General features: G+C 33.7%; 1 protein-coding gene across 1 annotated transcript in view; it reads right to left on the reverse strand.

Annotated features, from left to right (window-relative positions):
* The window catches only part of LOC149786533 (uncharacterized), a 56,188-nt gene that overhangs the window by 9,282 nt on the left and 32,856 nt on the right, over positions 1–14,050 (reverse strand). Inside the window, exons 6-9 of the mRNA XM_089977037.1 lie at positions 12,089–12,832; positions 11,286–11,492; positions 8,902–9,088; positions 5,108–5,447 (exon numbers count right to left, since the gene is read on the reverse strand). Coding sequence (XP_089833163.1) covers positions 5,108–5,447; positions 8,902–9,088; positions 11,286–11,492; positions 12,089–12,832 — 1,478 coding nt within the window. The remainder of the gene's footprint in view (positions 1–5,107; positions 5,448–8,901; positions 9,089–11,285; positions 11,493–12,088; positions 12,833–14,050) is intronic.

Raw genomic sequence — 14,050 nt, forward strand, 5'->3', positions numbered from 1 at the left:
AACAAGACTGTGACCCATTTAACTTTTAAAGTTTTACAGAAGAAGAACAAGAATTTAAAAAAGCCATCCAGATATGACATATCCCTTGGTCCCCCAGTTACAGTATACAAAGACTTCTAAAGACAATACCCTATAGCCTATCAGTCTCATCTAGATACAGCATTTACATTGGTACCCATTTATATAAAGACTTTTATTGACAATACCTATGACCCAATAGTCTCATCTAAATATGACATATGCCATGGTCTTCCACTTTATAAAGACTGCTATGGACAATACCCTATGGTCCAATAGTCTCATCTAGGTATAGCATTTACATTGGTCCCCCACTTATATAACGAATTCTATTGACTGTACCCTATGGCCCAATAGTCTCATATAGATATGACATATACCATGGTCTTCCACTTTATAAAGACTTCAATGGACAAAATAATACCCTATGACCCATTAGTCTCATCTAGATATGGCAAATCCCTTGGTATTACATTTATATGAAGATTTCTAAAGACATTGCCCAATGACCCATCAGTCTCATCTAGATATGAAATAACCTTTTTTGTCCTCCACTCATATAAAGACTTCTATGGACAATACCCTATGGCCCAATAGTCTTAGTTTTATACTACTTTGATACTACTTATTGCACAGTACTGTCAATCTATACAATACTCAAGCTACATTTTGTTTCCATGGTAACATATACAATATTGAATGAGTAAATTTCTAAGCATCAAAAGACCCCACTATACACTCTGTGTAACTTGCCTGACATGCACATAAAATCTGGTTGAAATACCTTGAATGGTTTTAGAGTTACTCTCTTTACCTGTGCTTCAAATACCCTAAATTTGTTCTCTCAGAAAATTGTTCTTCTTGCAATCTCAGTTTTCAGTTCAGTCATGGTTGGTAAATTTGTTCGTGATCCTAACTTTCTGGACACAGTAAATAAGACCAGTGACAGTTTATATGAGAGAACAGAAAGGTAACTTTATTTAATACAGCATCATTGTTAAAAAAAATAAAACCTTGATAACTTACAGCATTCTCTAAAAAGAACAGATATAATTACATGTATATAACTGGTACAGTGGAACCCCGCTATAACGCGCCCCGCCATAACGCGAATTCGGATATAACGCGGTCGTAGCATGGCTCCCGAAATTTCGTATATTCATTCACACATGGAGAAAAAAATTTTGGAGAAAAGTAAAAAAAAACAAAACAAGAAATTAACTTCATTTTGGGCATGAGATTAGTTGTGACTTTTAAAATAATATGATCGTGGCATGGTTCCTGAAATTTGAAATTCATTTACGTGTATTTTTATCGGACCGTGAAAATATTTGTTTAACGTACGAGAAATAGTGTGTAATACGTTTATTATAATTTGGTGGAAGAATTCGCGTATGACTTTTAATAATAAACGATCGGAACTTAACAATTTATCCTGGTTCTTTAAGTGATTTTGGAGAAGTGATCGTGTATGAATTCTAAAATAATACGATATATATAACGTACGAGAAATAGTGTGTACAACGCTTGGCTTCTGAAATTTATCAATTTGAACAGGTTGTGGTGAAGCTCCGTATTCTACTCTAGAAGAGAAAACTGGTTTCATTTGGTTTTTGAATTGTTAAGCCGAAGTAAACATCATCGGAAGTGTTACTTATTACGGATCCATGAGTAAAGCCAGTAAATCGTCTTTGTGATTGTCTTCCATGAATTCTGTATACAGTCGTTGCTCAAACAATAGCCGACATGGGCTTCTTATTTAACTGCAATCACAGCCAAGCAGCAGACAAAGTTGTGGTTGATACAAGAGTCACACAATTTAATAAACATCAAAGGACGAAAGCCGCCAACATGTATGCTGTGCTTGACGGTGTGATCAAACAACAAACAGTTGAAAGTAAATAATATCCACTTTATTATCTGTAAATTAAAAGGGTATGAAATTGTACATCCGTTCAGCTTAATTTTGTTTTATATAAAAAGTGATTCGTAACCATTGCAGGCCTTCATTACTTAGTTATTGAGCTTTATCTGTGTACGTTGTTTGCTTATATAAAAAAATATTTTACTGTTATGGAAAAGCAAGTTCAAAAACTCAAGTCGTTTTCTGCTAAAGAGAAACTGTATGCCCTAGATCAACTAAAGAAGTGCAAACAACAAACTCAGCTTGCCAGAGATCTAGGAATCAGCGAGTCCACTTTGCGAGGGTGGAAAACAGATGAAGGAAAGCTCCGTAGTCTACCCAACATTGTTGAAGAGGAAACTGGTTTACAGCGTAAAAGGGTTAAGTTAGCTAATGACAATGTCCTAGATTCAGCTTTGTACCAATTTTTTGTACAAGCTCGCTCAGAAGGTGTTCCAATTTCTGGCCCAATTCTGAAAGCCCAAGCAGAGAAATTTGATCGCCGTATCAATGGAGATGATTCCAAATTTAAGGCGAGTAATGGCTGGCTAGACAGATTCAAGAAAAGGCACGCTATCAGCCAAGTTCTTGTGTCTGGGGAAATCCGCTCCGCTGACAAAGAGGCTGCCAATTCCTACCCGATTGGGCTTAAAAAGTTGCTGGAGGACGGTTGCTACACAGCTGACCAAGTTTACAACTGCGATGAGACTGGTTAATGTTATAAAATGTTACCCGATCGTACCCTTGCAACCAAGACTGACAGTCACAAACGAGAAGGTTTCAAGAAGAGGAAGGACAGAGTGACTCTCTTATTTTGTGTTAACAAATCTGGCAGCCACAAAGTCAGACCTCTGATGATTGGAAAATCGAAAGCTCCCAGATGTTTTCATCATGTAAATATGAAGGCACTTCCATTCCAGTACACTAACAGCAAGAATGCTTGGATGAATAGCTCCATATTTGACGACTGGTTTCACAAAACATTCGTTCCAGATGTTCGGGCTCATTTACGAAAACTCAAGCTGGAGGAAAAAGATCTCCTCCTGCTGGATAATTGCCCTGCCCACCCCCCAGCGGAAAATCTTGTCAGCAGTGATGGCAAGATCAAAGTTTCGTACCTCCCGAAAAACACTACGTCAGAAATCCAGCCACTTGACCAAGGCATAATTTCCGTATTTAAACAAAATTATCGCCGTGAAATGATAAAGGGAATGGTAGCAGATAATAACGCATCCGTCGACACATCATTGGCATTACTCAACTTAAAAGAAGTATTAATTTAGCAGTTTTCACATGTTTCTTTTGATGTTCACAAAATCTGAAATAAAAGTTATTTGCACGCTGAAATCATGCGTTGATTGTTAATTATTCTTGCAGTTGTCGCATATGATAAAATTTTATCGGTATGAAATTTGTACAGACACCGTATGTAGACCCGGGAATAGCTGCATGCAATGACCGTACGATATCAGACGGCAAGTAAATGGTTTCAATATTTTGTTCATCCTATATTTTACACGACGAATTCAGACTATTACAAAATTATTGAATATTTTAAATCTGTACGATTTTCAATGAAATTACATCCATTATGGATGAACTGCATGCCACGACGGCACGGTAGCATACGGTGTTGATACACTTTTCATGATATAGCGATAGTCTGGTATTATCGGTCAATCTGTATTATCGTTCAAACAAATAAAAATTAGTAAATATTTTTAATGCACAGTAATAACCTATAAATATAATAGCCTTCGATTATTTTGAATATATCTTAATTAATGCATTCCAGTTAATATTCATCTGATGATAAGCCGACTTTTGATCATTGTACATGTATACACGTATATGTTCTCGGAAAAAAAGTTAAATATTGTAAAACCCCGCATTAACGCAACCCCGCTTTTAACACGATCCGATTTTATGGACCCCGATCATCGCGTTATAGCGGGGTTCCACTGTATATATGAAACTTAATTTGATTTATCTGCTATTATGACATTTTTGGAGTATTAATTTTACACCTTTTTAATAATGTACGCTTACACAGGGACAAACTTGATGAATGTGTAACATTGACATAAAATATATAACACTGACACAGCATAAACCTACAATCCATTATAGGTACTGTTCAACTTGGCACGTGTGGTCATTCTCCCAGGTTAAGCATTTCTAATTTGATTGACTGATTTCATGATGCAGGCTCAAAACTGAATCACCACATTCACCAGGACAGAGGTGCAAAAATAAATGCAAATGTGGCTACATTTCCTTCTGCATTACAATGGGAAGACTTCTGGACATGATCTAGTGGCATAACTTTGGTAATTTTTCTTTGCATACTAATGCCTCTGCAGGCTTTATATTTGGCACCCACTGGTACAGTGCACTGTGGCATGATGACACTGCAATTTTAGAATTGTATCCAAGTCTATTAGCAGCAGATATCTGAGGTAAAAATTTTCAGAAAATATGTATTGAATTTCATATGAATAACATAGCTCTGGTACATACCCTTAACAAACAATTCTGTAAAGGTCCACAAATTGTGTACCTAGTTCATACCAATAACAATGCATTATTACATACAATTAACAAATACTGATTGGTTCTTTCATGTTTGAGCTTCAACATCTACTTCAAGTCATTTTTGTCCCCCCACCAGTTTAATATTTTACCAGATTTCTTTTCTTGTTGTCGGATCAAATCATTCAAGACCACTGCACCAAAATGGACCCTCAGCCATCAAATGTAACACCACACACAAGTCTGAATCATGTTAGATGAACTGTTTTAAAAAATCCACTTGATGAAGACATCACATCAGCTTTCAAAAGACCATTTTGAACAGCTTGGTCTCTGCACCTAACATTTGTTCATTCTATACAATCCAGCCAATAATTCCGTGTATTAAACCTTCTATAGCATTTGTTTGTTTGTTATCTACATTCTCAGAGTAAAGATGGTATATTCTGAAAGTAAACATGTTTTCTGGGCAGACAGACAGATGGAGAAAGCAAAAACTAAGTATCCCTGTATTAAATATTGGGGATATACTAATACTTAATATTCAGTTTGATTTGCAACATAAAGCTTAAATGGGCCCCATTTAACTTACAGTTTTTAAAAGAAGAAGAAAAATAAAAAAGATGAAGAAGAAAAATCATCATTAATTCTCACCTTTCTCTTTTCTTCAAGTGCTGCTCGTTCTTTTTCTCTCTGTGCTTCAAGTGCTTCTCTTTTCTCTCTGCGTTTTGACATTGCCTCAATTCTCATCTGCTCCCGATCTGCCTCCCATTTTTGATTCTTTTCAATCCTTTCTCTGATCTCCTTGCTAATTTTTTTCTTTGCCTCACGGGCCTGTTTCACCATCATCTGCTCCTGAATTTGACGTTCTTGTTCACGTTGAATCTGTGCCAGGACCCGCTCGCGATGGTGATCCTGCATCAAGTCTTTCACATGATCCTCATGCTTAATGCGTTCATCCCACTTTGTCTGTCGTTCATTAATTTTCTTCCTCCTTAAATGGAAGAAAACAACAATAAAAAATAAGGCTCAATTGCAGGTTCTTCTTTTGTAGGAATAAAGCTGTGTAATATTTCAGACAATAACCTTTCTTTTGTAGGAATAAAGCTGTGTAATATTTCAGACAACAACCTTTCTTTTGTAGGAATAAAGCTGTGCAATATTTCAGACAACAACCTTTCTTTTGTAGGAATAAAGCTGTGTAATATTTCAGACAACAACCTTTCTTTTGTAGGAATAAAGCTGTGTAATATTTCAGACAACAACCTTTCTTTTGTAGGAATAAAGCTGTGTAATATTTCAGACAACAACCTTTCTTTTGTAGGAATAAAGCTGTGTAATATTTCAGACAACAACCTTTCTTTTGTAGGAATAAAGCTGTGTAATATTTCAGACAATAACCTTTCTTTTGTAGGAATAAAGCTGTGTAATATTTCAGACAATAACCTTTCTTTTGTAGGAATAAAGCTGTGTAATATTTCAGACAACAACCTTTCTTTTGTAGGAATAAAGCTGTGTAATATTTCAGACAACAACCTTTCTTTTGTAGGAATAAAGCTGTGTAATATTTCAGACAACAACCTTTCTTTTGTAGGAATAAAGCTGTGTAATATTTCAGACAACAACCTTTCTTTTGTAGGAATAAAGCTGTGTAATATTTCAGACAACAACCTTTCTTTTGTAGGAATAAAGCTGTGTAATATTTCAGACAATAACCTTTCTTTTGTAGGAATAAAGCTGTGTAATATTTCAGACAATAACCTTTCTTTTGTAGGAATAAAGCTGTGTAATATTTCAGACAACAACCTTTCTTTTGTAGGAATAAAGCTGTGTAATATTTCAGACAACAACCTTTCTTTTGTAGGAATAAAGCTGTGTAATATTTCAGACAATAACCTTTCTTTTGTAGGAATAAAGCTGTGTAATATTTCAGACAATAACCTTTCTTTTGTAGGAATAAAGCTGTGTAATATTTCAGACAACAACCTTTCTTTTGTATAATTCCCATCATTAAGTTTTAATACTTATATTGTCCAAAGTATGGACAGCATTTAAATATTATGAATCAATATACAGTAAAATATCATTTATCCAAATACTGATTGTTTGATGAGTCTAGATAATCAACAGTCTACTGTATCAATCCACTAGACTCAATTTCCATAATGCAATAGTGTGTTTGTGTGTGTGTGTGTGTGTGTGATTTGGATTTATAATGTAGCTTTAACAATTTTCCAGTCATAATGCTTCGATGTCTGCAGTATGGCAGTTTATAGTGTTGTCTAGCACTGGGGCATCATGCCGCAAACATGTAGCATGATGTCCCACCCTGTCACATTATCCTGACACCAGGTTGACCAGTCCTAACACTAACCTCCTAATGCTGTGTGCCAAGTGAAGCAGCTGCAAGTACCATTTTTATAAGTCTTTGGTATGTTTCAGCCAAGGCTTAAACCCATGACCTCCCACATCCAAGGCAGGGTGGTAGTCCATAATGCAAAAGCCACAGTACCTTTTCTATTTGCAGTGAATAATGAGTGAATAACATCTTCACAATATTCAATGGATGTGACAAATTGAAATTAAAAACCAAATAATCAGCTGCTTTTAGAGAACGAATTATTGTCTGTAAATTTTCATGCCATGTAAGAAATATGTACCAGAATCTTTTCATGGAAATTATAACTAATTTTGAGCCTTTAATTCTTAAGGAATTTTTAAAATTAAAACCTTGAAAATTTTTGTACTTAAGAAATATATGATGATTCAATACTTAACTGTAAATAATTGTATACTTAATATATATACTCTAACTTTTGCAATAAATTACCAATATTACAGTGGCAGAGAAAAATAAAAAAGATTTCATATAAATTGAGCTTGTAAGCTAATCAATTATACTTTGCAAATTCTGTAATTTGTGTCATATGTCTGCAATCGTACAACCTATTACCATAGTGAAGTCTTAGAGAATAATTGTGTGTTCCTATCCCAATTATATGTATTACTTATACTTTATACAAATAGGTCTTCTGTAATTCGTAATGTTTTTAAATAATTTACATATACTTTATATACCTAAATATGGTGCATTTCATATTGTTTTCACATTATGTATACTTTATACACCTAAATCTATTGCATCTGGTATTGTTTTCACCTTAAGTATATTTCATACACCTAAATCTACTGTATCTGGTATTGTTTTCACCTTAGGTATCTTTCACCCACCTAAATCTACTGCATCTGGTATTGTTTTCACCTTAGGTATCTTTCACACACCTAAATCTACTGCATCTGGTATTGTTTTCACCTTAAGTATATTTCATACACCAAAATCTACTGCATCTGGTATTGTTTTCAGCTTAAGTATATTTCATATACCTAAATCTGTTGCATCTGGTATTGTTTTCAGCTTAAGTATATTTCATATACCTAAATCTGTTGCATCTGGTATTGTTTTCAGCTTAAGTATATTTCATATACCTAAATCTGTTGCATCTGGTATTGTTTTCACCTTAAGTATATTTCATATACCTAAATCTGTTGCACCTGGTATTGTTTTCACCTTAAGTATATTTCATATACCTAAATCTGTTGCATCTAGTATTGTTTTCACCTTAAGTATATTTCATATACCTAAATCTGTTGCATCTGGTATTGTTTTCACCTTAAGTGTCTTTCATATACCTAAATCTGTTGCATCTGGTATTGTTTTCACCTTAAGTATGTTTCATACACCTAAATATGTTGCAGTATCTGGTATTGTTTTCACCTTAAGTATGTTTCATACACCTAGATCTGCAGTATTTGGCATTGTTTTCACCTTAAGTATATTTCATACACCTAAATCTGCAGTATTTGGTATTGTTTTTGTATTAAGTATAAATGTACTTGATACACCTAAATCTGTAAAGAGCAGTACATCTGATTAATCTGATCTTTGACAACTTTCGACAGATCTATGAAATAGCTTTTTTTGTTTAAAACATCTTCAGTAAAATGAAAACTTGCCAAATGGGATACTGAATATAGTGCATCTATATCTGTTGTGATTCTTGTTTTTGGCATGAAATATAAGCATTAATGCATACAATAAAATCTTTGTGTCATTTAACAGAGTGACTGCCATTTACTAATGAATTCTTACTGGACATGGTAATTTTGTTAATGCTGCCCCTGAAAGTGAAATCTTGCAAATTTTTGGAGAGATTTACCATCACTAGAATGACCTTGGGCATGTGCATATAAAATATTAAAAAGGTACATTTACAGTCAAATTTCCGAATTGCAAACTTGGAAAATCTACAAGCTGAAATTATTTAATATTTAATCAAGTGCTTAACTTAATTTTGAAAATGTGGCATTGCTTAAGTGAAATAATATACAGTACATTGTAAAATCCCCTATATTTTACATCACAATCACTCTTCACTTTTATGTCTTACCTAAACTCCCTTCTGGCAGCCTGTTTTTCCTCATCTGTTGGGTGTGTAGGTCGGAGGGTGGGTCGAGTTTCCACTGCTACACTCTGTTTTTCTGTGGGTTTTGGTTTTAGAAGCAGTTCCACTGAATTGGAGTAGTCATGCTTGGCATAAGGGTCAACATATTTGTAAACTGGACTTGTCCACTCCACTGTATTGGGAAAGAAGTCAGCAATGTTAACATTCACTCACTGTGATGTGTATACTTATATGTCAAGTCAAACTGCAAGCTGCACATACCCTGACAAGCCACCTCATAATGCAACAGAAGATCTGGGTCTATACAGTTTGTTTGGAGTAATGATTAGGAACAACAATACAGACACTGATCTGTCACCCTGTTTTCATCATCTGCCAGATGAATGTCATAGAGTAATCTGAAATCACATTATATCACAACAGATCTGGGTCTGTGTTGTTTGTAGTTTGACTGGACTTTTGAGTGAGTAGATAAGGTATATCTTGTATGCTTGCATTATTTCTAAGCATTTATTAAAGTATATCTTGTATATATGCATTATGCCTAAGCATTTATTAAGGTATATCTTGTAAGCATGCATTATGTCTAAGCATTTATTAAGGTATATCTCCTATGCATGCATTATGTCTAAGCATTTACAAAGGTATATCTTGCAAGTATGCATTATGTCTGAGCATTTGCTAAAGTATATCTTGTATGCATGCCTTATGAATAAGCATTTATTAAAGTTATATCTTGTATCTATGCATTATGTCTAAGCATTTATTAAGGTATATCTTGTAAGCAGGCATTATGTCAAAGCATTTACAAAGTATATCTTGCAAGCATGCATTATGTCTAAGCATTTGCTAAGGTATATCTTCTATGCATGCTTTATGTCTTAGCATTTGTTAAAGTATATCCTATATGCATGCATTATGTCTAAGCATTTATTAAAGTATATATTCTATGCTTACATTATGTCTAAGCATTTACAATGGTATATCTTGTATGCATGCACTATGTCTAAACATTCACTGAAGTATATTTTGTATGCATGCATTATGTCTAAGCATATATTAAAGTATATTTTGTAGGTATGCATTATGTCTAAGCATTTATTAAAGTATATCTTGTATGCATGCATTATGTCTAAGCATTTATTAAAGTATATCTTGTATGCATGCATTATATCTAAGCATTTATTAGGCATATCTTGAAAGCATGCATTATGTCTAAGCATTTATTTAAATATATCTTGTATGGATGGATTAAGTCTAAGCATTTATTAAGGTACATCTTCTAGGCATGCATTATGTCTAAGCATTTATTATGGTACACCTTCTAGGCATGCATTATGTCTAAGCATTTATTAAGGTACATCTTCTAGGCATGCATTATATCTAAGCATTTATTAAGGTACATCTTCTAGGCATGCATTATGTCTAAGCATTTATTAAGGTACATCTTCTAGGCATGCATTATGTCTAAGCATTTATTAAAGTATATCTTGTATGCATGCATTATATCTAAGCATTTATTAGGTATATCTTGAAAGCATGCATTATGTCTAAGCATTTATTTAAATATATCTTGTATGGATGGATTATGTCTAAGCATTTATTAAGGTACATCTTCTAGGCATGCATTATATCTAAGCATTTATTAAGGCATATATTGTATGCATGCATTATGTCTAAGCATTTATTAGGTATATCTTGAAAGCATGCATTATGTCTAAGTATTTATTAAGGTACATCTTCTAGGCATGCATTATATCTAAGCATTTATTAAGGCATATATTGTATGCATGCATCATCTTTAAGGATTTATTAACTGGATTTATTTGTTCTTACTTGCAAAATCATATAAAAAAATTATTTCTTTTTCTCATTTAATTATCTTTTATCTTGAGAAAACAAATTTTTCAGTTAATTTCTCTCATTAATTTTTTATTGCATTTGTAAACTTTGAGCAATTTAATTTTTCCTGAATTATGCAGAGTTCAAGTTTTTTAATTTTTATGTACAAAAACAGATTCACAGTTTATATATTGATATCTGGGAACTTTTATAATTTTTTATAAAGGTTTTGTAGTTACTGTTAAGTGATACAATTAATGGTACAATGTTTCATGTAACATATATACTTAAATATAAGTCAGATCCACCTGCAAAATACACAGACCCAGCCTAGTTGACCAGTAATGTGCTGGCAGATAGGGGTCTATGCAGTCTTTTAGGACTTTTTCAATGGAACAAATGATGAAGACCCTGATCTGCTAGCATCTATGCAAGGGCAGATATGGGTCTATGTTGCTTGTACTTTTTATCTAACTTTTATTTGAGTATATATGGTATTATCTTAGTAGTAACTCAATTCGCAATACCTATATATGGATGTGACTGGTTTCTGGCTTCAAGCGGTGCTTGAAGGGCAGTTTCCCGAAAAGGATCTGATCCTGCAGACAGTTTTGCCCCTACAGCCTTGTAAGGGTCACTTCCCCAGTACTTTCGCCATGGGGGACGTCCTTCAGGTTGGCGGTATTGGTGGAACAGTAGACTGGAGTCAGTATTAACACCTCTGTCGTTGAGTTCTGCCAAAAAATAGGAGGCTATTAAACTGACGATGTGTGTATCAAAAATGTTTAATGAATACAGGCAATTATTTTACCAGACTAACCTTCAAATGTAACATCAGAGTCATCTCAAAATAAAGCAAGCCTGTCATAAAATTTACGAGAAAAGGTCATCAAACTCACATTTTTGTTGCCAAAATCAGAAGAAAAAAACATCACTACTGCAGATGCAGGTGATTGTATATGCAAGCCCTGAGAATTATTTGTTGAATGTTTGCTGGTGGTGGGAATACGCCATTTTTCAGCGCATGATAGGCTGTAACTCAGTATATGCAGCTACTAGTATTTGATTCCAGTCTTAATAAATAAAGCCATTGCTTTCATTTACAAACATTTCTTTTTATAGATGTTTATAATCTAGGCTGCATACCATAAACAACAAGGTACAGAGACTTCATGCCTGCCCAAAATGGTCACTGTACCAGAACAAAAATGACCAGGCATCGATCTTAAACAATAAGGGTGGAGTGCATATTGAAGGCCAGAAACAAAAAATGGGTACAAAGGATACAGGGCATGGTGCTAAATAGGTTTTAATACAGTTTACATCATACCCTGTTCTGTAGATGTTTCCAAAGTTCCCAGTCCACTTTCTTTCTCAGACAAGTCCATTTTCTCTTCATCTTGCATCTCATCACCCTTATCTTGAAATGAGACAGATCTTCTAACAGTGTCTTCCTCTTGCTTTGATCTCTTTCCAAACATTTTCTCTCTATATTCCTCTGTATGCTCTCTTGGTCTTTCTGATCTCAAAACCCTTTTTAGATGTGCAATTTCACTGTCAATTTCCAAGAGCCTTTCACGTTCTTCTTTTTCAGCTTCTAACTGCTTCTGTCTCTCATGTAATATTTCTTTTTCAAGTTCCAACAATTCAGGGTTTTTCTTTGGCTTTCTCCTATCTATATCTTCTTCATTCTCATCACTAAATGATACAGACTTTTTGAAAGTGTTCTCCTCCTGTTTATCTCTCTTTGCCAGTAATCTCTCCTTATCATACTGTATCTCCTTACTGTCTCTCTGCTTCTCAGTCTCTTTCTTGAACTCTAAACCTTCCAACCTATGGATTTCCTTCAGACGTGCTATTTCTCTCTGCAACTCCAAAATTCTTTCATGCTCTTGCTTTTCCTCCTCTAACTCTAATAATCTCTGATGGAGGAATTTTCTATCTTGATCAGATAGATCAGTTTGCACCTTTAATGAAGTTCCCTTCTCCATCTCAGGATGATCCAAAACAAGCTTGTGTTCCATTAGCTGAGACATAACCTTCTCCTTTATTTCTTTCTCAGTCATGCTAGTTCCTAGATGACAAAAATGAGAAAAAATAAATTCAATCGAATGTCTTTAATTGTCCATAAGGAATAATGCAAAGTGACAAAGCAGTTGTAAGAGATTTTAGGCAATTATCAGAAAAATACAATAAAATGATTGATTATCAGTACATAGTAGTAAAAAACACAGGTGTAGTGTATACAGTTAATTAACTTAATTTGGGAATTATACATTTTTGTGAACTTTCTGGTTGCTACAAACCATGAATTTAAAAACCCAATGTACAATATGAATGACATTTTTATCAGACTGGTATATCAATGATTGTATGTACCAGTCTTGAAAAAGAAACATGAATTTAAGGACCCAATGTACAATATGAATGACATTTTTATCAGACTGGTATACCAAGGAATTATGTACCAGTCTTGAAAAAGAAACATGAATTTAAAGACCCAATGTAGAATTTGAATGACATTTTTATCAGACTGGTATATCAATGATTTTATGTACCAGTCTTTAAAAAAAACACCATAAATTTAAATACTCAAAATAAAATTTCATTAACATTTTTAACAGAATTGTATATCAATGAATTAAGTACCAGTCTTGAAACAGGAATATGAATTTAAAAACCCAATGTGAAATTTATATGACTTCTTTTATCAGACTGGTATATACAAAATTTTATGTAAGTCTTTAAATGAAACATGAATTTAAAGACCCAATGTAAAATTTAAATGCCATAAATGGTCTTTTTGTCAGACTGGTATATCAAGTTTAAGTTTCATAAATGATGCTTTTGTCAGACTGCTTTATCAAGTTTCAATGTCATAATTGACAATTTTGTCAGACTGGTATAAAGGAGATTTTAAGTACCAGCTGGGGGAAACAAATGATACTAATAAAAATACACAAATTCAGAATCATTTGCATGCTTATATATATCAATGGATATATTTTTGTTAAACTTAATGTAAAATAAACTTTTTTCTATAAGAAACTAATTTTCTAAGTAAAATTAAAAACAAACTAGAGGAATGGTGTGCAATTTGCTAACATAAATCTACTCTCACCAATTCTACATCCCACCCATAAAACTTGATGGAGGTTAGTCTGCAGTCAAATAAAGTGCAATAGCTCTTTTAAAAGAAGTAGGAGTATAAGTGATTGGTCAACAACCATATCTTCTGATGATGACCATAATATGTACTCAGTTGCACTGCAATTATTAAACACTGCAAGAG

The sequence above is a fragment of the Sinohyriopsis cumingii genome, chromosome 12 (genome assembly GCF_028554795.1).
Source record: "Sinohyriopsis cumingii isolate HCF-2022 chromosome 12, ASM2855479v2, whole genome shotgun sequence".
NCBI lineage: Eukaryota > Metazoa > Mollusca > Bivalvia > Unionida > Unionidae > Sinohyriopsis > Sinohyriopsis cumingii.